This window comes from Phalacrocorax carbo, chromosome 2, assembly GCF_963921805.1.
Source record: "Phalacrocorax carbo chromosome 2, bPhaCar2.1, whole genome shotgun sequence".
NCBI classification, from domain to species: Eukaryota; Metazoa; Chordata; class Aves; order Suliformes; family Phalacrocoracidae; genus Phalacrocorax; species Phalacrocorax carbo.
Genome location: NC_087514.1, coordinates 142,787,927 through 142,814,121, shown reverse-complemented (window position 1 = coordinate 142,814,121; position 26,195 = coordinate 142,787,927). Strand labels below are relative to the sequence as shown.

General features: G+C 37.7%; 1 protein-coding gene across 4 annotated transcripts in view; it reads left to right on the top strand.

Moving 5' to 3' along the window:
• The window catches only part of CDK14 (cyclin dependent kinase 14), a 323,920-nt gene that overhangs the window by 213,913 nt on the left and 83,812 nt on the right, over window positions 1–26,195 (top strand). For all 4 annotated transcript variants that reach the window (XM_064444644.1, XM_064444647.1, XM_064444646.1 and 1 more), the window contains 2 exons: window positions 2,176–2,239; window positions 15,933–15,981. In XM_064444644.1, coding sequence (XP_064300714.1) covers window positions 2,176–2,239; window positions 15,933–15,981 — 113 coding nt within the window. The remainder of the gene's footprint in view (window positions 1–2,175; window positions 2,240–15,932; window positions 15,982–26,195) is intronic.

Sequence of the window (26,195 nt, the reverse complement as noted above, 5' to 3'; positions counted from 1 at the left end):
TTCTTATAACGGTTCATGAAAGAATATTCCTTTGATTTGCTAAGAGGTTGTGAAATTGAGGACCGTATATATTAATTTAAACTGAGGATGCAAGAATCTCTGTTTTTAATCCACGGGCTCCCTCTCCTGGTCTGGGAGGCGCTTGGCACCAGGGTTCGATTTATACAGAAGCCAGGTGAAAGTTATTTGCAAATTGATTTAACCACGACATAGTGTTGACAGTGTCTCCTAACTTCTATGTTTAATCAGAGAATTGAACTCTCCCTAATGGCAATAACGAAATGAATATGGGTGTTGTGATGAATCAGGGTTGCAGGGCCAGGTTTATCTTATTCAACTGCCAATTAAGACATATTTCACAAGGACTGAAAGCAATATCCTACAAACAATATTTACAAATAAGATCAATGAACTTGCATGTCCAAATAACCACATGAGTATATACTGTCTAATTGAAGTGATCTTGTCATCTTTGTTTCTCTGACACCTTGGTGCTCTGCTTTCCCCTCCTGCTGGTCATACTACATCTAAATTGGACTATTTGCTTATTGTATTTGATAATGGAGAAGAGATGATCTTTGCATTAATATTCTTCGATTAGAAACACATTAGTATTGTAAATTGCTTAATAAACTTGAGGCCCTAGAGTCATAAAGCACACCTTGTAGGTAAGAATTGTATCTATTTAAGAGGTCACTTACTTTTGCCTCTAGTTTTTAAGCCAGTTTCTAAATTTCATCAAATAAATTTTTGGTAGAGTCAAGGAGAAGTTTTTGTCTTTTAGCTTCCCAGCCTTGCTTCTAAGAATTTTTTAAGCTCAGATTTATTGACATGAACATATGTTTACATAGCTTAAGAAGTACTACAAATATTCTAGAGTGGTCCTTCCTTTAATGCTCTTAATGCATATGTGTATTGCAGCAGAGACAATAAAAATGAAAAATCTCTTAAACTCTGAATGATTAAGAGTAGATGTCTTGTAGTTGGCCCTGAAGTGTCACAAACCTTCACATACTTGGACCACAGATTTTCACACTAACTTTGTGCTTGTTTTGTGCTGGTGTAATATCAGTGACTCAAGATATGCAGGTCTAAAAGATTTATTCAGAAGATCTGCAGTGCAGGTAGGGGCAGGGCTGACAGGCTGCTTTGTACATTTATGACAATGCAAAACAAGCACCAGAGTACTGTGAAATGTTTTCCTTATAGAATATCAGCCTTTTATTCCAGGGCTTATAACAGATATTGAAAACAGTCCCTAGCATTTTCATTCAGGTTAGAAACTGAGTGTAAATTTGTAACAAGGAAGATCCCACTAGTGAAATATTAAATTCCGCAGTTCATTCAGAAATGCTGCTGCTTTAAGTGTTCCTCTTGGCTCCACCTAAAACAAGTGTTGACAGTTACATCTCATGAAGCAAAAACAGGTTTGGGAGAACTAATTATAGCAGTTCTTTCAATTTATTTATTATTTGTGCCAAAGACATGGGGGATGAAGTTTTCATGTGAGCAGAGGATATAAGATGCATGTGAGAAGTGTTAAAAACTTTGCTGCTGAAAGTTGATCTGATTTACACTACAAGCAGCAGGACAGTTGAAGTGAATACAGACAATGCATAATTCTTGAGTCAAAGTCTGTATTTCCTAAAAATTTATATTTTTATGTATAGTACATCCACTTAAAATGTCAACTGTTCACTGTGCGTTCTTGTTAATGCCATGCTCTTGGTCATCTGCTTCACCAGCTGTGAAAATCTTCTATCCTAGCATCTGTTAAGTATCTGTTCAGCTTATTTAAGTTTACAGGGATTAAAGTTATTTCTGGGCTAAAATATCTAGCCTCTGTAACACCAGTGCTTTGAGATATGCAGGTATCTTGACACTTCTCAACTGAAAGTGGTTTTAACATGTATTCATTAAATAGGCAAGCTGACAGGAACACAGCACTGTTAACATGCTTTACTGACTACACCAGTTCCTTGAAACGATGGTAATCGTTTAACTTTTGTACCCTCTTCCTCCCCCACTTCCTCCCAAAATTAAAGCTCTTTAAAGTTTATATTTTACATTGAACTCTTTGGAAGAGTGGCTTTATGCAGTGCTATGACTTGTTATGTCTTTTCCATTAAAGCAATGTGTGGTTTTTTTCTCTCTCTTTTTTCTTTTTGTGCACAGGTACTTGGAACACCAAATGAAGATACGTGGCCTGGAGTCCACTCTTTACCCCATTTCAAACCAGGTAGGTTGAAGTACCAAGTTCATGCAAACTATCTTCCTGGAAATACAGGACACAGATAATGACATCCCACCCACAAGCTTCAGAATGACCTGGTATGTAGCACATGAACCATAATGCACTCTTTCTAGCTGCTTACTTTTTATTGTGCTCAGGGTGGGGGTTTTTCTTGTGTTTAATTTCTATGCTTTCTTTTGCGTTTTCTCCTGCTTATTACAGTATAAGCCCTGACCTGCTTGCATTCCTCAGCCACTGAGTAGCAAACCTTTCAGAGTGCTGGTAGGCTTATTCCAAATCAGTATTACTTTTCCACAGACCACCCTGAACTTTGAGGAATACTACAGGAAACTAAAGAGTAGAGGAAGACTTTGTGAAAGCTGAAGTTACTAGTAGATCACCTGTTGGCACATTTCTGCAAAGCTTCAGTTTTTTAGTGTGTGTTGCACTTGAAGTTGTCATATTCTACAACCATTCCTGAAAAGCTGTTTCACCATCTGATCCCTTTGTGTAAGAGGGAGCAGTTTGTTCCCTAGAAACGAGAAGTACATGGTCAGCTTCATTGTGCTATATACGTATGTATGAGTATATATGTAATATATATAGTCTTGTGAACTTTTGAGTGAGGATCTTAGAAATACTGTTTTTTAAACATGCCAAGCAGGAAAATGAGTAGGAGACATGGTGGCTTGTGGGGGCGGCGAAATAGTGGAACTGGTTGTCCAGAGAAGTTTGACATGTCCATCCTGTTCAAAACCTGACCAGACACGGCCTGAGCAGCCTGAACTCGTTGGACCTGCTGTGAGTGGGTTTGGACTAGATGGTAACGAAAAGGTTACTAGGTGCTTTCAGATGAGGCACTTAATTGGCTCTCAGTATATTTTACTAGGATGAGTCTTCAGTTTATAACCATATGACTGAAGTCTGGAAGTGAGTGACAGAATTGACCCAGGAATCCAATTTCAGATGTTTTTGTCCTTGCAGGCCTAAGGTCTCTCGGTAAACTCCTGGTTCTCCTTTACTGCAGGTGACAATCCCCTCATCTTCTGTCAAAAACTGTGACAACCTGGTATCCTATGTCATTTAAACCTAATTTCCAAGTCATAAGTCAGACACAAAGTAGATTGTTCCCTTTTTATTCCAGCCTGTCTTATTTGGCAGATGTGCAGAATCATAGTGGCTTCTTTGGGGCAGCAAAGAGCCAGGAGATGGGGCAGAGGAGTCGGAAAGGACAGAGAGATCTAGGCAGCTCTCAAAATAAGAGAGAGGAACAAATATATTTTAGGGCTTACCCTGATAGTAACATAAAGCCTCGAGAAAAGGGAAGGCAGACAGCTTTCTTGCACATTGCTTTTTAGTCTCTGTCCTAGTGTTGTCTTATTGCTGTATAGTGAAGTGATTCTCTAGTGAATTAGTAGAACTTTTTTAACAAGTACAGTTTTGCATTGAAATACCAAGAACATTATAGTATTCTTCCCTAAATCAGTGTGTCATTAAGTTTACAAGCTTATGGGTTTCTCATTCTTGGGACAGATTAAAAGGTGAGCACAGAATCCTTACAGAAATATAGTGGTTTTTAACAGCAGTCCAAAGACATTGTCATTGTATTTATCCAAGAATAGCAAAGAAGAGAAAACCTGGAGATGTCAGTGAGTGCTCTTTGGGTTTCTTCTTGGTTTTATTCTTCTGTGTGATACAGAAAAGTTTTGAACAGTAGATGGCAGCCAAGAAATTTCCTGGTTTCATTTTTCTGTTTGCCTTCCAAGTGTGTTAGGGTTGTGGGTATATTACCACAGAAGAACATCAGGCAATAAATCCACAGTGGGCACTTCATTAAATCTAATTTCTATACAGGTATTTTGTTAGATTTGTTTTTATTTTCTCCATCCCAGACTACGGATTTTGTTAGCTATGAATACATAATATTTATACAAATGCAGAATGGGGACAGGAGGAAAGATGCCTCCAAGACAGAAAATGGTCCCTCAATACTTTCACCATTTCTGCATGGTGTGATCTTTGTTCTCTCAGATCCTTTCCATGTCTGTGAAGTATGTAGATTTGCAAGTCAGAGTAATTACTATTCTCGCTGGTAATTATTTAATCTTTCTCGGGCCTGTAATGCAAAACACTGAGCTCCTTAATTCCCATACACTGTGGAGGTCTGAGAGCACTCCAAAAGAAAAAGCCCTCTCCTATACACCTACTGTGTTCTGCTTTCCCTTTGTACCACCCCATATTCTGCATGGCCTTAGTAAAAGGATTTTTTTTGTGTTACAGTTCCTTATTTGCTGATTTTAGAAATTACAGGAACAGAAAGCATAATCTAACTGGACAACCAAAATTTGCCTTACATTCCCCAAAACTGAGTAATTGCACTTTACGTGTGTGGAGTGGTGTCGTGGTTCAGCCTCAGCTGGCAACTAAACACCACGCAGCCGCTCACTCGCTTCCCCCACCCCTGTGGGACGGGGGAAAGAATCGGAAGAGCAAAAGCACAAATTAAAAAAACTTGTGGCTTGAGATAAGAACAGTTTAATAATTATAATAAAATAATAATTATTATAATAATGATTATGGTAATAATAACAAAAATGATTATATAATAAAATGGAAAAGGAAAAAAAGGAAAAAAAACCAGAAACACAAGCGATACAACCGCTCACCACCCGCTGACTGACGCTGCCCCTCCCCAAGCCGCGATTGCTCCCCCCTGCCCCGGCCAGCCCCTCCCAGTTAACATACTGGGCATGACATTACATGATGTGGAATATCCATTTGGCCAGTTTGAATCCGCTCTCTTGGCTGTGCCCCCTCCCCTCCTGGCTTCTTGTGCACCCGGCAGAGCATGGGAAGCTGGAAAAGGCCTTGACTAGTACAAGCACTACCCAGCAACAACCAAAACATTGGTGTGTTATCAACATTGTTTTCATACTAAGTTCAAAGCACAGCACTGTGCCAGCTGCAGTGAAGAAAATTAACTCTATCCCAGCTAAAACCATGACAAATGGTTAGAGCAGCAAAACACACCACCTCTGGGATCATGCTGGGATACCAGCATCTAAAGCATGCTCTGCACAAAGTGCTCTGACCTATGGGCTGGGCTGGAATTACACTATTTGTTCATGCTGTTGGAGTGTTGGAGCTGTTTGGTCATGGATGCCAGGTTTGCTGTTGCTTCTTAAAAAAAATGCTTTGTGCCATTCTGTGCACAAAAGTTTTCTGGCTATGGCAAGGCTGCATTGTCTCCTTCCACAGATGCTCAACCAGCCATGCTCCCCTCCCTGTTGGTCTGAAATTGTTACACCCTACAGAAAATTTTCTCGGTGTGTGACAGACTCTTATTTTTTCCAACTGATTCTTTGGAGCAAAAATGGAGGTTAATGCTTTAATAATATATTTAATATGACTTAATCTTTTCCTTTCCTTAGCGGAAGAATGCAGGAGGGAACCTGAAATGTCTTGCCAAATCTGAATCAATTCCGTTACTCTTTAAGATTTGTGAAATTATTGCATTTAAATATAGGTGATATGGGGTTAAGTAACTGCTGTGCTTTGCATGCCTTTGTGAGTTTTAAGACTGATAGCTGCAAACAGTAAGTGTGATAAACTGAGAAGTGCAGAGAGCACTGGTGAATAGAATATCAACATCCACTCAGGCAAGGCTTTGATGCTGTAAACTGAGTTGTGTAAGTGTAAGACAGTGGGATTTGAACAGAAAGTATCAGTAATAAATAGTTACTCTAGTTAAAAAAATGGTGGGCACATAAAATGCCTGTGGAGTTGGGAAGACTGTTGAGAGTGGGAACAAAATTTCATTGTATTTCTTATTTGCATAGAGACCTAAATAACTAATTTTCATGCTGTGATTTGCTGGGGCACAGTTCTGTGCTGCAGACAGCTAATAACTGTTCACTAGGAAAAGCATGTCTGAAAAACATGGCATTAGTCTCTTCTTTACTAGAGTGACCAAGGGTCTGATTATTATGGAAAGCAGCCAGTGCATAAACAACGATGATCTTTGACATCTTAATATGCGGTAGCATTTCTGAGGCTGAATAAGAAATGTGTTCCTAAGGCTAACTGTGGGTGGCTCTACATCATCTAAACCCCTAACCTCAGTGATTTTAACAGCCTGTAATTGTGAAAATAAAACGGTCATAATTTGTTTTGCCATTTAAAAAGTCAGAAAACAGCTTGTATTTATCTGCCTGTTTTGAGGTCTTTGATTACTTTTCATCTTACAAATACTCTTAAGTAATATGCGATATATTTAAAACTAAAAGTTGACCTGGTCTTGTGAGTTTTCTCTGTGCCTTATCCTTGGTCCTCTCAGTTTGTGTTTGCAGATGAATACACGTGTGTACACAGACACACGTCCTGCTTAGTAAATTACTTAAGGATGATCTAAATAATCCATCTGAAAATCCTGAAATATTTCAGAAGTATTTCAGTAACTTCAGGTTACTTCTGTGATGCATTTTGAAGCTGTTATGGTTGCTATAATCTTGAGTGGGTCTTCCTGTACTCATGTATCACCGAAGAAACCCAGCCATTCAGAATCACTGTGAAAGTAAATTATCTGCCATCAAGTAAGAAGGGAGTTCGAGGAAATTATGACAATGTTAGTTGTTGTTTCAATAAAATCCTGAGGTTTCATCCAGTTTGCAAGTGTCATCTTACATGTTATTGGACAGACACTGTAAATTGATGAACATGACCCTCTGACACACGACTCAGAGAGCGTGTTTTCACTGTTTATTCTTTTGTTACAATTCTTTTAAAAAATATGTAGATTTGCTCTAGTAAAACAGATCCATTGGACAAATGTCTCTGGGAACAAAATGAAAGCAGGCCTCTACTCTCTCATCTGCATGAGTGCAGATGAAGCAGTATTCCAAAACAAGGTGTTTCCTTACTGGACTCATGTCTGAGTCTTCCTGATGTTTGGGTATTATTCTTTCCATTGTTACTAAATCTCCCATTTTTCTTAGTCTGGAGTCTCATCTTCCTTTCTCCTCCGGCCATTTTGTCTGGATTCAGAGTCCTGTCCAAATAATTGAGCAAAATAAGCCTTTTGTATCAACATCTACACTTAAGTTTTCATTCTTCCTAAATTGTCAATTAGCGTTTGGGACTGACGCTGCATAACCTCCATCCTGGGAAGTTAAACAGATTTTTCAGAGGGTACTGGCAGTGTGCAAAGTGGGAGAAGATAAGATTTGGTCACAACAGAAGATAAATGAAGTGATGGTGGCCATGAAGAGATGTTAACAGTCAAGGAGAAGTAGTAACTTGTTAGGAAGGTGGAGAAAATGTGAGAAAGCTTTGTAATGTTCACTCTGCCTCAGTTTCCTTACAATACTTTTTCTATGTGAAAGAAAGTTTAAATATTTAATCTTCAACTTACGGTGTGGGAGCCTGAACCCTGCTGTGCTCAGGAGATGTCCAGGTAGAATATAAAGTAATATGCCTGAAAAGGTGCCTTTATGAGACAATGGAAACATCTACTAAGCAGTGGTTTTTAAAAGAGAATCTCTAGAGTCAGGATGAAAAGAGTTAAAAGAAAGATACTCTCCTTAAGGAGAAAGCAGAAGACAGAAAGAAACCAGAGAGAGAAAACAACATTCATAGGAAATACTGCAAAACACAGAGCCTGCCAGAGATTGACAGATACTTCATGGATTTATTAAACAATTGAGTCTGTGACTGACAAAACCACTGTGGAGCTGGTGTTCTGACTCAGGAATTCTGCTTTGCTTCCCAGGTGATCAATAAATACAGATTTGGTTTAGAAATATGATCTGCCTACCTGCATCTTCACAGCTGATGGATAGCCAAGTTTTTTCAAAGGATTAAGTCCTCATTTAGAGTAGGGCTGGGCTGAAAGAATAAACTCCTTTGGCACAAAGCTGTGGAAATACTATATATGAGGACATGCAGCTTTTCAAACTTTCATAACAGTTTTTCCTATAGACTTTCACCAAAGCCTGTCAACAATTTGTTACACAGTGAAACAATATCTTGTTTGTTTACATCTACGCTGATGCCAGCGAATGTTCCCAGGCGATGTGGGAGTCTGCTGTTAAACTGTTAGAGCAGCCTCTGGCATGCCTTTAGCTCATGACAACTAGGACTACCAAATAATTAATTCCTGGGCATGGTTTGAGAGTTAGTGTGGGCTGGGGGCTGCTCCCAGTAAGAAGTATGCCTTGCATCTGTACTGGAGTACGGAGGTGGAAGGGTCTCCAGTAGCATGGATACAGGACACCGGTAGTGTCTCAGCCAGACAACAGTCCTAAGCACATTTATCTTACCGGTACAGATACAGACTTCAGGGATTTGAGTACTTGAAGGAAGGAGACAGAGGGATCTCTGAAAGAGAATTAATTTCAAATTTCTCCCCCTCTTCTTTAGTTTTGGCAAAACTGTAATATTTGGTGTTTCCTCAGGTCTCTGGTATCCACAACTCATGGGAACAGTTGTCAGTGTTTTGACCATTCTTTAAACAATATTGCTTGAAACTGAAAAGTTAAAGTAACTACTGTATACGTGAGGGAGCCAGTGTGAGCACTGCTAAAAAGGGGAGACGTTTCCTCTAAAAGCCGAGTGCTTTAGATAATGCTGACTATTAAAATTACATTTCCTATTCATGCTCAGTAGAGAATGTAGTAACCAGCATCTATCCTTCCTCTTTACATAGCCTGTGCTCTGCTAAAGCAGGTGCTTTTGGGAGGGAGGAGAGGGGATGGGGATGAGGATGGAGGGTGGGGAATTGAAGTAATTTTTCTCAAGACATTTGGTGTACAAAAGCAAAGTTTACCTCATGATTATGATAAAACTCCAGCTGTGATTGGACTCCAGTAAAAACTCTAATTGCACATTAGGGCTGCAAATAGTGCTTGAAAATTTTGCTTGTCAGCACGGATGCTTGTCTTTATATCTTTAGCTGACATAATTTAAATATTTTTAGGATTGAATCTTTAATAAAAATAGCATGAGTCTTATATATCACAAAACAGTGTTAGTCACTTTAGACTTTTAATTTAAATGTAAAGAAGAAAACCCATTTAAAGAAATCCTGCATTAGACTTTTCAAAATATTAATTATGGTGATATTTAAATATTTGCATTTAAGCTAATTACATTTGGTTTTAAATAGAGAAGAACATTAATCAAGGAATGCATATTAACCAGCATGTTTTGATTAACAGCATAAAAAATGCCTTGAAGTCAAACTGCATTTTAAGTTCTTTGGTTTAGACTAGAAGCTGATTATCAATAGTCTAAAAAGGAGCTAAAAAATAAAAATGTAGTCTGCTTCTATTTCCTTATGTAGCTTTTCTTGCCTATTCTGGGTCCTTTCAAGGCAACCATGGCAAAGGTATAATAGTTCATGTGTTTTTCTGACTGATAAAAGAGAAAAAACCCTCATCTTGTTATATGTTACTTATAATGCAAGTGCTTATTTTTTCAATTCTCACAGCAGACCAGTAGTTCCTTCAGTGGTCTGCTAATAAGCTCACTAGTGAGTTCTGCTGAAATTCGCTTCTGTTTGAACCTGCCCTTGATGCAGGGCTGTCAGATGGAGCGTGTTTATCAGGCAGATAATGATGTTTGCAGTGGAGAGCATGTAGGTATGTATGTGGGCACGCAAGTGAGTATGCATATGTAACAGTGTTGCTGTAAAGCAGTTTTCTACAGGAACTAAGAAATACTGTCTATTCCTATAAAAAATAGAAATACTATCATTTCTAAGATCATTTAATACAGCTGGGTGTAATGGATGAGCTTTCTGGCACAGGCTTTTTTTTTGCCCTAAGTCTCCAAGCTGAGTACAATTTGGGAGCAGTTGTTTTAAGAACATAATTTTTTTGATGCATCAAGTTTGTCAAATCAACCAACTCAAGAAATTCACTCCCTCTCTTTCTTCTGCTTGCTCACTTCTGCTTCCATTTTGCAGTTGTTATTCCAATAGCTTCGTGGATGCTACTGTTTGTGGGGCAGTCGTAAAAACTTCCTTGGCACACAAGGCATTGAGTAAGCTGTGCTGCAGGGTCTGAAGCAAATAGCAGCTCAAATCCATTTACTGCCGGAAGAATGTTTGTGTAACTGCACCACCCAGCATCTGAGTGGGTCGTGTTTAGTGCCCAGCAGAACATTGAACCTTGGCTCCGAGGCTGGGCTTCTGAAGGTGTGGATGTAATATATTAGCCTACTCCTTTTCTATACTCTTTAAAAATCTTTAGAGGAAACGGTATGCTGCAGGAAGATCTTGCAGTTGGTACTTCTTTCCAGGAAGGAATATGAGTACTGTATGTTTGCTCTTATTCATGCAGTCCTGTGTAGGGATCTCTTTACACAGCATTTAATTATGAACACGCTACTTAATCAAGATTTGGCCAACTTGGCCTTCTAAGCAGCAAAAGGTAAACACTTTTAGTTGCTGTGAGATTTGGTTTTGTTTAAATCCCTGCCTTCTTTTGTTTCACATAAGCAAAAATCACCTTTGAGCAGTGAAATACAGCACACATGTGAAAAGCCAGTTCTTTAACAGTGAGACGTCGTTGCTAGTGAGGATGATGACTGTATATTTGGGATTAAAATGCAGAGGATCAAATTTTGTTTTCCAAATTTGTTCCCAAAAGATCTGCAAATATTTAAGTGTTTGCATGAAGGAAATAAAAATCACACTTTTTAGTTCTTTTTACTTTAAATTTCAGATGAGCTTGCTGTGTCGGTCTTCCAGTGTTTTTATTCAATATAAGCACATTTAATAATAATAATCTGAAAAGATTTGAACTCTAGTGTATATACTCAGAATTTAAACTATCAAAATTCAAAATATATCTGAGAGCAAATCTTGATCTGTAAATGTACAGTTTTTCAGGTTTCTTTAATCTCAAGGCTGATGAGAATGAGCAGCTGCCTCAGCAAGGTAGTGTGCTTCATGTTCTTGATGGTGGCTTGCATGTGCTGGAGGATGGTTGTGTGGGTGGGTAATGATGTGTCTGCATGAAATTCTCACATGTGCCTGTTTGCCTTTCAGTTCTGAGGGAAGGGTAGTAAGGTTTTGCTACATGGGTTTTTTTTTCCACAAGGTTGGAATGAGATTTGGATCGCCTGTGCTGCTGCCTTTCATAATGTATGTCAGAAATTATTTCTTTTTTTGAGGAGCATTCGTGGTAATTCTGCAGTATTCCCAGGATCTCGCATTCAGTGAAGATCTACTGACTGATATTACAGGGTTTTATGATCAGATCAATAGGAGTATTTGAAAAACAAATACCAAAGCTATATGCTTGAAAGTATCATAAAATATAATTTCATGCAGTTGGTCACAGTCACATATGTATAGCTTTAGATTTGGTTGTATTAAATCCATCTGGTACTAAAGGACTGAGGCATTCATACCGGTGTGCGAGAGTCGTTCATGCTGAAAAGTAACTCAGAAGCAAACTTAGGGATGTAATTGCGGGACTGAATTCCAGTTCTGCCATTAATTGGACACAAGCAGGAAATCCTCAGATAAAAGTTGGAAGGTTAAGTTACCTTTTCTTTTGCCTTTGTTGTGACTGCAAGATTGGTGCTCGTAGGTATGTAATATTGTGGTTTTACAATTCAGGACTTAAAAAACTGGATCATGATGGAGAAGCTCAAGGACAATATTGTTGTAGCTTCTCTGTTCTGGCAGCTCTGAAATAAAAATCAGCTGGTTTTGTTTTTCTGGTTTTTATTCTCTAAAGAAGGATTAATTCAGGAAAGTACTAAGAGCTGGCATGTACACGAGGCTGGACTTAATTACTACAGCAGTCTCATCTAGTTATACTGTCCGTGAAAGTTAACAAGACTCTGGTTGGAGGCGTGCCCACAAAATTGTGTAGAAAAATGTGAGCTGTATTTTATCGATATGTGGTTTCTTTCCTTGTAAAGAATTTAAAGCAAGGAGCCTCTGATCTTCTTGGAGTAGAGGGCAAAGAGTTGATACCAATGATTAGGAGAAGCATGGTCTGCAGTCACACAGCATATAAATGGAGTTTGAAATGAAGGACTCAGAACTAACATTTGCCTCTCTATAGACCAGGTTTCACCCTATCTGTGTTTTCCCTCTCTCTGCCTGATAAATATTATGTATAACGTACGTACTCAAAAAGTGGTTTAGAGCAGTAGACTGAGTAAAGAAGGAAGATTCCTTTGAGAAGTTTTTCATTTTGCTTATGCACATCCCTTATGACAGCATTAACATAACTGGTTCCAATGTATCACTTCTTTAGTAAAAACTCATCTGGCATAGCAATAGTTTTTCAGTTTCCTGCAGAACTGAAACTGATCTTTAGACATTAAGGCCTTAAGGCAATTTGGCCGAGTGGTTGATTCTGTGTTTTCCTCCCACAGTGAAAATAGCTTAAATTGATTAAAGGGAATGTCTGATAGTCCAGAAAATAAAATATGTTGTATGTGATACTTCTCAACTGTTTTAAGTGGATGTAGCTCTGTCGAAGTCAGTGTTGCTGCGCCAGTTTGAACCAGCTCCGTATCTGACCAAAACATATTGCAGAATGACAGATAAAATCAAAATCTGTCTTTCCCCAGGTCTAGGTTAGCTTTTCAGCAATGCTTCAAGTCAGTTCAGTTCTCTTTCCACCTAGCACTTTACTGCACCAACATAGATTAATGTGCAAATCTGCACTTTATTAACCCGACTCCCATGTGTATCCCAGGCTTGCAATTATGCAGCACTGTCTAGCTGCATCTTATCTTTCAGTCCTTTGTCATAAATGAATGGATAGTGTTGTGGTTGGACTATTTTCTTATAAAGTATAGAAAGTCTTTATTTTCTTCCAGTTTTTATGGGTAAGTATCTGCTTGCATATACATTTTTAATTCACATTTGTAAACTGAAATTCAAGCATGAGCTCAAGTCCTGCTGAGGCAATGCAACTTGACTATTGACCTTACTGGGGCTCAGGCTTTTCTTGTGGAAAGCAGAAGCTGAATTAGTAAACAACAGGTAGAATTTGAATTGTGATATTCCTCTCCATTGTAAGTGTGGGTCATATTCTCAATGCTAATGTGATGCTTGCACTACTTACTGCAGAACGTGTACTTCAGTACTGAATTTTTATTTGTGCTATTGGATATTAAAATGAATCACAGGCACTGACTCCAGTGCCATGTTACTGGTACTGAACCCTGGCTGCATCTAAGTATGATCCTGACTACTTTGCCCAGTTGACTTAAAGACCTGCCTCGGGGCATTGGCACATCTGTAGTAGATGCATTGCATGCGATGTATAATAGAGATAAAAAGACATTGGCATTTCCTATAGTTTTAATCTGGATGTCCCTGGTGTGGTAAGTTATTTTGTTGTAGTATGTGCACACAGAAGATTGTAAGGAAATCTCTTCACTTGCTGCTCACAGTAAGAATGTTCTCAGCAACTTCTTTTTTTCCCCTCTTTAAGCTTTAGATTCTGCACTCGTTGCGGTATTGAGACTTTACAGAAAATAGAGGAAAAAAACCAGCCACAATGCTTTAAATAGCTTTTCCTTTTTATAGTATCCAAGCTGCTAAGTGCCTGGGATAGCTGACTTTATCAGTAACTGGAAAGTACTGTAAAGCTTCTAATTTACAATATTTATGATAGTGTCAATAGTATGGTATTCAATCTCAGTGCTTCTCAAGTTCACAAAGTAATATGGTGGCATTTTCAACAATAAGACATATCAGAAGAGAGTTTCAATGTGTTCAAAAATGTGCACAAAATTGGCAATAAAAATATTTTATTTGGGGAGATATATTTACGGAGCAATATATTTTCTGTTAAAATGTACCACCATGACCTATAATTTACTTCTTACAATATCCTAATCCTAGCAACCAATTAAGGTTTATAACACTGTATAACATACTTTATAAAAATTCAACCTAATAATTTTAGTTTGAGAACTGTGTAATGGTGGCACATCTGAGAGTTTGCTGAGAGTTGTCCCTTTTCTTAGCTAAATAGCTTCATTCATCTTATAGTGAAAATAACACAGGGAAGCCAACTAGGTGCTACTTTAATGATCATCTACAACAGTCAAATATTTTCCAAATGCAGAAACTCTTTGTTGATAATACAAAAAAAAAAAACCTACAAAAAACCTCACAGACATGTTTCGTATGTTTGTCTACATCTAAAAGTCTTTAATGGTATGATAATGTAGTTAGCATTTGGAGGTTTTGCTAAGAAAGTTATTTGAGTAAATTCAGCACAATATCCCATAAGTGATATTTGATTTTATATTGGTGCTAAAACTAGTTATAGTCATGAAGCTTCCAGTTTCCAGGACACTTGTCACACATCTAAGAGGGAGTGATTTCATTGCCTTAACAGCATAAGTATGGTTCAAGCAACAAAATTTGTAAATGTGAAGTGGCCCTCAGATGCAGTTCGCAGGTCTACTGCTTACCAAAAACTTCTCACAGCGATGTCAATGAGAGCTGAAGTTTATGCATAAAACTTTTTAGTTAAAGAGAAAAAAAAAAAGGTATAAGAAACAAAACCATCCACACTGATGCTAGGATTTTGTATGTGCCACAGGTTTTGCATAGTTATCGCATCTTTAGAACTGGCTTTGTATGAAGTACATATGACAACTTTAGTACTTGCATAAGTGAAGTATACAAATACAGGAATTTGAACATAACCCCTCCCAACATTTACAGTTGTTTTGCACAATAAGATGCATGCATATGTGTATGAATATATATTTGTATATATAAAACACTGTTGTAACTGTACAGTGTGCCTATTAGATGCCATGTTCATGGGCGGAGCGGAAGCAAAATTAATTTTGAGGTTTTATGGAGTATTTTCTAAGTTTAGGACTTCTTCATAGCAAGTAATGCCATCACACTAGGGTAGCTGGCCAGGGCGAGTACCAGTCTACATGGTAGGATTTCACTGCGATGGGGCTTCATGGAAAAAGTTGTTATATTCTCCAGCTGGATTCCATTTTTTTCTTCCTGGGAGGCACTTAGCTCCTGTTCAAAGGACTAAGAGAGTAAGGGCTCTTCACTTCTGCAGCAGATTTCATAGCTTCTTCCTCTGCCACCTAGAGTCCTACTGCAGAGCAAGCACCTTCTTGGATATAAGAGGGAAAGTACTTATATCTGAACTTAAGAACTTAATGCTTGAGTAAATAAGCTGTCGTTGTACTTGTAACTTCTGCTCATTATTTATATGTGTTCTTTGGAAAACAAACTCTTATGAGGCCATCATGCCTCCTGAGAAGCATAAAAACATGGCAGTGAGATCACAGAGAACTGCATTTGTGATGAAGAAAAAAAAAATTAAATTTGAAGCTTTTTGTCTTTTCCCCTAACAAATACTGTTTTAGAAATAATTGTAAAAAATTCCATTTCTGGTGATGCCAAAGTAAATGAGCTTTATGACACGATGGTTTGTTCTGGTTTGTTTGTTTTAGCAAGTTGGGTTTTTTGGGGGATATATTTGGTTTTGTTTTGTGGGTTTTTTTCCTCCCTCTTTGTATGGCAATTGCTTCTGTGTTGGTTTTCTTTACCTGTCTTGGGACTTCAGCTGCAGTAGTTACACAGAAATGATGAAAACTGACAGTAGATAAACATATTTGAAAAAAAACCCCACCTGGTTTTAGCATAAATAATTGAATGTGCCTCTTCTTTTTCTTGCAGAACGGTTTACACAGTATGGCCCTAAAAATCTTAGACAAGCATGGAATAAGTAAGTCTATTTATTTATTTATTTCTATTTTGACTCTTCAAGGATCTGATTCATGCCAAGCTGAAGTTATCATAGTTAACTTAAAATGGCTTTATCCTTTTTAATTACAGTATGAATGTGGAATTACTGAAGTATTATTCTTTCCTGCTTCTGCCAGTTTTGAATGTTTTTGAATTGCCAGTTACCTCTAAAAAGAGAGGAACTGTATAGCATACTATTTTCTTCTTGGGGATATCAGTTGGCAAGTGTATTGAGCTCATTGAGAGATGTTTTGTTATTGCTTTGGGTCATCAGTTTTGAATCTTGCTTTCTCAGTTCCACTATAACAATTAGGAGACTTTTAAAGAATGTGTTTCTAATCAACTTTGAATGTTGTTTCCACATAATCATGCCCTGTTGCCAGGTCCATCTGATCATTGCATTTAATTATCATGACTGAAAAAAGCCAATATGAATTCAGTGCCTTTTTTTTTTTCCCTTTCCTTTTAATGTTTCCTGAATTTTGTCACATTTACGTCAGATGGAGACTGATATAAAGGTATTGTGCTCAAAATCCAGGAAGGTTGCCTAGTAAGCCAGGGATGCCTTACCAATCCTCTGTGTAAAGTTTACTAGGACATTTTTCAGCACATGAAGGATCTGTGTAGACAGGGTATTTAAGCAGCACTATACTGAGTGATTAACATCTTTTATATTTTCAAGAAAGGCTACGCAGTTTGAGTTGGATGAGCAGGATCACAGTTTTGTCAACAACTTGTCTTGCCAGAAAAATTTTTAGAATTTTTCTCCACTCTCTTTTGACAAAAATTTTTTGCAACAAGCCTAAGCTTTTGATGCACCAGTATTGCTGTTTTCTTTCCAGTACTCATTCAAAATTTTATTGTTGGTACCAACTGGCTGTCTTGTTAGTAATTTACCAACAAGAGTTCAAGAGATAAATCAGCAGGAGACTGAAGCATCTTCTCCTCCAAGTTCACCACTGAAGTTGAAGATATGAAATGTTTTGGTGAACAAACTTCCTTGTTATAAGGCAAAAAAATTACTGATAGAGCAGAAGTACAAATCCTTTTTCAATATCCTAATTTATTAGCAATGAAATCTGTCTACAGCTCTAAAATTCATAGCATGATCATTTGCCAAAGATGTGATGAGGTTTAGAACTTTGTCATTCTATTATTTCTTCTCCATCTGCTCCTTCCAAAACAAATTTGGTCCAGTGTTTTGGACTGAAGCACCAAGGCATTTTTCATCTAAAAATAAAACTTTTGAAATTGTGTTTAACTGAGAGAAGAGAAATCTCTAATGTAACGGATCATAGTTAAAAATAGGTGTTAGCTGTTGGATGCAGTACCATCGATGTTCATCCTTTGAGTCAGAACCTGTATTTCTGCAGCGCCAGGCATCTTTCATGACCCTGTAGCTTGCTCTGCATTTCTACTGGATCCTCCATGGTTAGGAGTAATTTTCTGATTCCTGCAATGACACACATAAAGCTGGCACTGAAGCCAGTGCAGGCCTTTACAAAGGCTGTCACCCACCTGAGTTAATTGACTTTCAACAGTCTATAGAAAAGTTCCTGGCATGTCTAGTTCAGACTGGGACCCTAATTTGGTGGCTTTTGTGGAAGTGTCCATCTCCTATTGACTCTAGGAGGAGCAACAGGAAGATTTGCTTCACTTGGGGTTGGCTTTTGTGAGTATCTCAAACAGTTTTGCCAGTCCTTGTGATCCTTGCAGGCATTTTGCAGTGTTTGACTCTACTTCAGTCTTACTGCTTGCATGTAATTCTCTGAAAGTCACAGCTTCCGTTTTAAAAAGTCACTAGAATTGTCTATATTCTGTTCTTTAACAACGAACAAACTTGCAAGTTCATTTTTTCTTCAAAAGTAGTTAATGAAATCCAAAAGCTTGGAAGAAGCAATTATATTACAACATAAGCAATTAGATCTGGATTGGGAAAGAGCAACAGAGGGACAAGGAAACTAATATTGATGTGAATGTGTTTGCTTGGGGGTGTATATGTATATGTAAGTATGTGAATAGATACTGGCACACTACTCTGTCCATTCTGCAGGCATGGACTGAGTGTTTTTCTACATTTTAACAGCAATTAGACCCAGCATTATCTACTGTGTATGAATATGTACAATAATAGATTTGAATTTTAAAAGTTGATATCTTATATTTCCTTCAAGAACATTGCATGAAATTTCTGGTTTTGTAAAATACAAAAAAAGAACAAAACCCAGTTTGCTTAAAACAAACCCTCAATCTCTAAGACTTCATAATTGACACAAGTTATGATCACATCACAGGCTGACTCAAATAAGACCAGAGCTTTTTAATTTCTAAGAAACCTCTTCAAAAATATTTATACATTTTCAATGCTCCGTGCATAAAGGATTTGCAATTTTTCAGCATAAATGAAGGGATTGAAAGACAGAAAGCAATGACAATACATAAGGTTTAGTGCTTCATATGTGCAGTTCTACTGTAATAGGAAATATTCAGTGCCTCAAAATTATGTATCATTTACATTCAAAATGTAAAGGCTTTTCTCTTTTTCTGGTGTAAATCTTCATCTGTGTGCTGTACTAGAATGCTGTTGCTTGCACAGCTGTAGTTAAGGATGTATAAACATTTCTGCTATAGACATCATATTCCCAAGGGTTTATAATTCAGCTATAAAACTTAACACATGGACAGACTGATTCATTCTAGAAATTTTCTTTATTGGCATGTTTCAAAAAGCAGCAATCTCCAACTTAAAAAAAAAACAATCCTTTTTCAATTCCTGATCTAATTTGTTGAAGACAGTTGATGACACAAAAATGTGCCATTTGAAATAGAATTGTTTTAAGGGTAGTTGGGATAAATGAGAGACCTAAAACATGGAGAAGAACATACAGCCTTTTGTTTTTAAATATGTATTGGTTTTGTTACAGAGTTACTTCCTCTCAGTGTCTTCGTAACTTTGAAAGATACACCTTAAAGAAAAATGTTTATGGTCTTGGAAGGATTACATGTGTGCTTAAACTTCTCTGAGGTGAAGTCTTGTCACTGAAATATTTAGAGGGGGGATTGAGATAAAAAGAAATTGAGGAATTTGTCACACAGAAACTGCCATAGAAACTGTAAAACAGAGCACGACGTTGAACACCATGCTCCCAGATTGGAAGAGAACATCTTTAATTTTCTAAACACAGTGAAGCTTTTGCCACCTACTGTTCCATCTTCCAGGCACAGTCTGGCCCTGTATCTTGTTCATATATATGTTTTGAGGTCCTGGCATGGAAGAGTGAGGATATGGTTTAGATGTCTTCAAAGAGGCTTACCTCAAAACATGCATGATAATTCAATTTATGTAAGGAGAGGTTACTAGAAGGAAGAAAACAGTCTTCCAACGTCTACAGAGCCAGCTTCGTGTCTGTAAGGCAGAAGGAACAGAGGCAAAAATCTCCAAACCCAAACCCCACAAAAGCCACAGACTGGAGGCAAAATAATTGTACCTGACTGACTGCACCGGCTTCCATGAGATATGAATTTGAAATGCACAGCCAGGCAATGGAACAATGATGGATTCAAGCCAGTGGTTCTTTAATTCCCAGTTTAAGTGGAAATTAGCTAAAAGTGTGGAATGTAACATCAATGACAAAGTGAAACCAGGAGGCTCATTGTATAAGAAGTCAGATCCCTAAAATTCTTAAAACAGAATTGGTCAGTATGAGGGGGTACGTTTGGGAAGTGTTTGAGGGAAATAATGTTGTTATCACTTATAGTGAATTAAGTTCTCTGGAGACTTTACACTGAATTTTTTCATGGGTTGCCAAACTACCTAAAGATTATAAAGAGAATATTTACTAGATAACATGTGATTTGTGAATTTTGTAGAAATGCTTATAATGGTAGGAAACAAAGCTTGCACTGACAGTTGCTTCTACCTAGTATGAAGCTTCACCTACATTGTATGACATATTGTGGAATGCAATTATTAAATACTGGTCTAAAAATAATTAAATGTGGTCATCTGATCGTCCTATAGAGTTCATAATGAATTATATTGTCACCTTTTTTCCTGAACTATTCTGTTCAATTATCTATAGACAACAAAAACTAAGAACAGCTCTGCTTTCAGAATGCAGTGCAACCTCTTTCAATTTGCAAAAGCTTCTCCACAATAATAAACCCTTACAGAAGAACAACAAAAGAGAACTAATTATCCTTGTGTATATTTGGTAGGATATAAAAAGCTTTTTCAGATCCTTCTGTCATAATGGGTTGCACTGTGAGAAATTAGGTTGGAAAGAAAAGGTGCAGTTGAAAACAAATTCTGCTCTGCATAAATAGGTCTACTACTTTGTAATTCCCCAACATGGCAGTATTTATTATATAAATAACACTTTATTCACACAGCTAGTCCCACTGCTGGGGATTTCGTCCTTTAACAAGATGGTCTCTGTACTTGAGACCTTGCTTCCTGAGGCCAGGTTGTTTAGAAGTTGCATTCCAGGATGGACTGGCCTATTTTGGGACTGTTACTCAGTGAAAACTTCCTGAAGAAAGCAAAGCGAGTGAATAGAGATGAGTCCATGTATTCTGAGTCTGAATTTCATTTCAAGCATGACACAGACTATGGAACTGTTCAGAGCTGAGACTCGGGACAGGTTTTTGGTTTGGGGGTTTTTTTTGTTTTTGAGAAAATCTTTGCCTTAGTGGGGTTTTGACTAAAGGCAAACCTCTCTTCTAATTGTCACTTTTATCCCCTTCACCTCTTGTCCCTTCATCAGCATTGCTCATTGTAATGTAGTCTGTAGTGCTACTGAAAGAATATTCAAGCTCTCAAACACAGTAGAAACAAAATCTTTAGTCTTGTCATTGCTAAAACCTTTCTGATGGATAAAATGAAGCAAAAAAGATGTAAAATTTTACCTGTGCAGAAGGTGGATTATATGTGTAGGACTGTGTGCAGTTCAAGTATGTTGAAATTGCACTGGGGCTGTCCCCTCACTTGCGTTTGGGGAGTGGTCAGGAATCATGATGGGGGCAGAGAAAGAGAACTGGACACAAAATGAAAAGATTTTATAGAAGTATTTGTGATTTAGAGGTATATAAACCTGCCCCTGTCTCCTGATGCTTTGCAGTGATACTGCTGCACTGAAAAAACCATTTTTCATTTCCTATTTTGTTTCATATTTCCCATTAACACCCCTTTACCAGTTATTATTTTGCCTGAGGGACCTTAGGAATCTAATAAAGACAAAACCTGTGTTAATGTGCGATACAAGCAAGGAGTCATTTACCAGATATTAAATTTATTACACTACCTTCATAAAAAAAGGAACTTCTCTAATATTCGACAGCAGGCAGGTTTGCCCTCTCACGTGCAGCAGCTGTGCTCCGCCCACATGTGCGGCCTGCTGACACGCGTGCTCCGCTGACACGTGTGTGGCCCACCATCACGTGTGCTCCGCTGACACGTATGTGGCCCGCTGACACGCGTGGCCCACCATCACGTGTGCTCCGCTGACACGTGTGTGGCCCGCTGACACACGTGCTCTGCTGACACGCGTGGCCCACCATCACGCGTGCTCCGCTGACACGTGTGTGGCCCACCATCACGCGTGCTCCGCTGACACACGTGGCCCACCATCATGCGTGGCCCACCAACACGCGTGCTTGGCCGGGGAGGTGTGGGGGAGCGTCGGCGTGGCTGCGCGCGCCAGGGGGAGCGCTCGAGTTGAGAGCGCGGGCCCTCTGCGCTTGGCGGGACACCAGCAGAGGCCGAGAATTTCTGTTACAAATATTTTCCTAACATGGCGCTTTTTTTTTGTTTATTTCACTACTTAATGGGGTTTATTAAATTAATTTCAGGGTGTTGGAAGCTGCGTGTTTACACTTAAGTGCCTTTTTTTTGTCTCTACTTCTGTACATTGCACCCACTCAGTGCTGTTTTATACTTTCTGGGACCATAAAGGGGCTCAGCTGCAAAAGTGCAAAAGGCGAAGTTCTCAGCCCAGCTCAGGAACGGTTAGTGCTAAGCTGAAATGCACCATGGGTTTTGTCAGCTTTATGGTGATGATTTATATGATGCTGATTGAAGCCAGTGACTGAGAAGGATCTCTAGAGTTTCTCTATTTATCCTTTTGCCAAGATGAAGAATTCTTTACAATTTATATTTGAATGTTTCCTTCAAATTGGAGCAATTGTAAATTGCTCAAATGTTATAACTTTTATAAACACGGGAGGACATTATTCCTAACAGGCTTCATTGTTAGAATGTTTATCCTGACATTCAATTTATTTTTGCTTTATTCTAAATTCCCCCTCTTTTGTGTTGCTAAGCTTTATGTATTGTGTTACATCCTCTTGGCCCAGTTAAAAATATTAATAAACCTTCTAAAGCAGGCCACAAAAACCTTTGTCCTCTTTTAAGAGTACTAATAACTCTATGTTGTTACATTAGCAAAACTACATTGTTATCCTCCTGTACCTTTCCCATCCATGACAGCTGTGAAAATACAGCCCCAACGTACATGGATATTCTTTGTTGTCTTCTACAACATCTAATTCGGTTTCTGGCATTGGACTAGAGTTTGTTGGCATTATCATTTCTGAACCTATACATATTTTAGGTTATTTTTCCCTGGAAGTAATCGTTTGTAGTTGTCTAGGCTCTATCTTGTTTGTAGATTTTTCTGCCTGCGTATCTCACTTCTGTTAGCTTCTTTGTACTAATTTTTTGTCTTCTATGGTGTTTTCAACATTTAGTTTCATCTAAGAATTGATTCAGTATGCGGTGTATCCCTTAGTCCAGTTCATTAATAAAGATGTTAAATAAAACTGTGACTAACGCTAATCCCTCTGGCACGCAGCTGGACACTTCCCTTCCAACTCAGTACATTGCCACTCATCATTAGCCTTTGCTTACTTATGGTCTGTCAGCCAGTTTTCAGTCTATGAGATAGTGTTTTATATCCCAGCTCTTTGGAGTTTGTCTGCAGAGCAAGATTTTTAAGAGAAATTGAATCAAACATTATATCTTGTTGCTTTGTTCCACCAATGATTAAGTCCAGTTTTAAAAATAATCAATTTATCTGATGTCATCTCCTCTTTTGATGGCCATTTTGTCTTAGTTTTTTCCTAAACCTAATTTTGCTTCCATATTGTCTGTTTTGTTTCTATTGTCCATGTTTGTTTCTACATCGTGTTTCAATGTCCAGCAAATATTTGCCAAGAGTCTCTTTCTTATTTGAAAACCAGAAAGTATGTATATATACATTTTTTTAAAGTCTAGTACAATACTTTAGAATGCAAAGCAAAATTAGCCAATGTTACAATAACTTATCTACAGTAATAAGCCTGTAAAGAGAAATGAGGAAAGATAACTAACTCTTCCTCTGCAGATTTCTTTTTTTAAAAGGTTCATTACATTTGTTCACTCTCCTCACTGATTCCTCAGGAATTCCTTAAGATATTGAGACGTATATCAGATAGACATGTTTATTTGGTGTTTCAGGTATGATTTTTTTTTCAAAGTATGTTCTTCATTAACTTTTTTGAGTACTTACTGATCAACTCTTTTCAGATGTTTCTAGTTGTTCTTTCTCCTTATGCATTTCTACATGCCAACATTTTATTAATTTCTCAGAATTATGTTTTTGCTAGTCTGTTACTCATATGTTGCCATAGTGTCTGTGTTCATTTCTTGGTTTGAAGTCTAATACTTTCTGATCAGAGGCACCAGGCATCATTATATCCTCACATTCCTAATTCTGCCCTCTTGCTGGAGTTCCGTACTGTTGGCCTCTCTGCTGAAATCTTTCTTCTCCAGATAATGACATTGCTGACAAAATTGAGTCTCTGAGATGTGTTTTAAAAATATTTGTCTGAGGAATTGGAGACATACTGTGAAGGCAGTAATATAAGTGAAGTAGACTTTACTGCTGGGTCTCTCATTATTTGTATGTAGCCATTAAAGGCAAGAGATTTCCAACATGAGAGCCAAAATGATAGGCACCTGAAGAATTGGGCTGACATTCAAAAGTGCTTAGTGCTAAGCAACTGCTGTTGGCTTAAGTGGCTTGATATTTTCCACTGCTTTTTGTCATGTATTACGGATGATTTCTCTTTAACTCAGCAGTTCCTTTGATTCTCATCTTAGGGTCTCAGAAACTTATATAATTTTGGGTGATGGTACAGACAGGCAGTAAGTGTAATAGTATGAATAATGCTACTGAGTTTTGTCACCTCTGCAGATAGTTTTAAGCCAATCTCGAAACCCATGCTGTTTGGCTCTCTTGCCAGCCAAAGACTTACAGACAGTAGTTAAGGTTTCTGCAATGGTACAGACATCACAGAGTCTCTTTACCTTAGCAAATACTCATTTTACTGAATTTTATGATGATTTGATGTGGGGTTTTCAGCACAACTTTGACCAATGCCTTTTCTGTGGTAGGATGGTAATCCTAGGTATTCAGGTATTACCATTTGTGAGAATCTTCTGTGACCATCTCCCAGAATTCATTGCAATTTTGTCAAGAAAATCTTAATTGCTTTCTGTCCTATGTTTCTGGCTGTGGTGCTTCATGTATCTGCCTGCAGATTTCTGACTTCTTTCCTGCCATATAGGACAGAGAAACAAGAATTTTTGCTTTTTCATGCAGTTTTTTTGATTTAGTGATGTAGAAACATGTGACATTGCAGGAGACTAGTGAAAAACACTGATCAGTTTCAAAACTGGAAGTTATTTGCTAGCCAAACAGTTTTCATAATTAAATTTAGTGATGTCTTTCAATAACCTATTTTAGAAAGTTTGAAGCCAATGTTTGAGAATTTGTGAAAGATGTTGGCTGCAGGCAGATCATCATGTATATATGTTCAGTGCCTGCTTGACCTGAGTGTCAAAATGGGAAGATAGGAGACAATAATCCTTGCTGATGCATTAAAATGGAGAGGTTAGATTATATATCTTCAGCAACACACTGTGAATAAAGAGCCTTGGCATAGGGCTGGTGCACCTGTCATTGCTGGAGGGCAAAGAGGCAAGTGGTTCCGAAGGGAACTGACCTTTTTCTTTCAGGCGTTGAGTCAATCCCATATCCTAAGGCACACATTCTGCGTTAAAATTATTATAAGTCTCCTGGTATTATGCTGAACAACAGACTCTGGTAAGAATCTATGGAAAAAATCCATAAAATTATCATGATGGTGGTTTGTGTATTGTTTTTAATTAAGGCTTTTTAGGAAATATACCCTGTAATTTTGAAAGACCACTAAAAAGCTATGTTGTTCTCTGATTAAGATAAATTTAATTGAAGTTCAAAGTAATATTTTGAAATGTTATTATCTGAATTAGCAGCTCACTGGATACCAAAATGTAAATGACAATATTTATCACTAAATGTGATTCACAAAAAACCTGCGTCCTTTTAAATAATGTAACGTATAACACAGTGTATATCCACTGTCTGCTACCTCAGCTGAATTTATATCCCTAAGATCTGATTTACAAATAGACAACTTTCTGTTAAATTATTCACATCTCATAATAATTGATCTTACAGAGTTGATCTTATGCTGGAGCATACTTGATCATAAATTCAATGAAAGCAGCCACCATCTTTGTGATGTTTGTCCAGCTAAATCCTTCAGTGAATAAAATAAAGATGCCAGCTGTGTTTGTTTTATGATCACTGCTGCAATAGGAGGCTGGAAATACAAATGAAAAAAATCTTTAAATTTTTGTGCTGGATTTATAAACTCAGAATCATACTGCAAAGAATTTAAATGGAAAAAAAATATTTTTACTTCTGTCACATTCTCATAAATATATTTTTTTGCTTTTTTGTTCTATTGTTCCTATTGTTTAGGAATCCAGAACAATTTTTAAATATTGGTATTGTTTGGACCCAAACTTACAAAATCTAAGGAAATCTAGTAAAAATAGATTAAATTTATGCTTTTCTATCTGACACCATTGCAAGTTAAGAGTGGACCATAATTTTTGCATTGCCTTCTGTGGTTAGATTCTATAGTAGTCTTAAATCTCTGTTAACTACTGTGTACTGTTAGTGTGCCTCAAATTAATTTTACTACCCTGACATAAAAAAATCATGCTCCAGATTATTATTGGCCTTCCTTCAGCATTATGACTTTTGTAGAATACTGTTTTATTCCTTTTATTTCTTTCATATTTGATCCTTAAAGTGCCCTTGA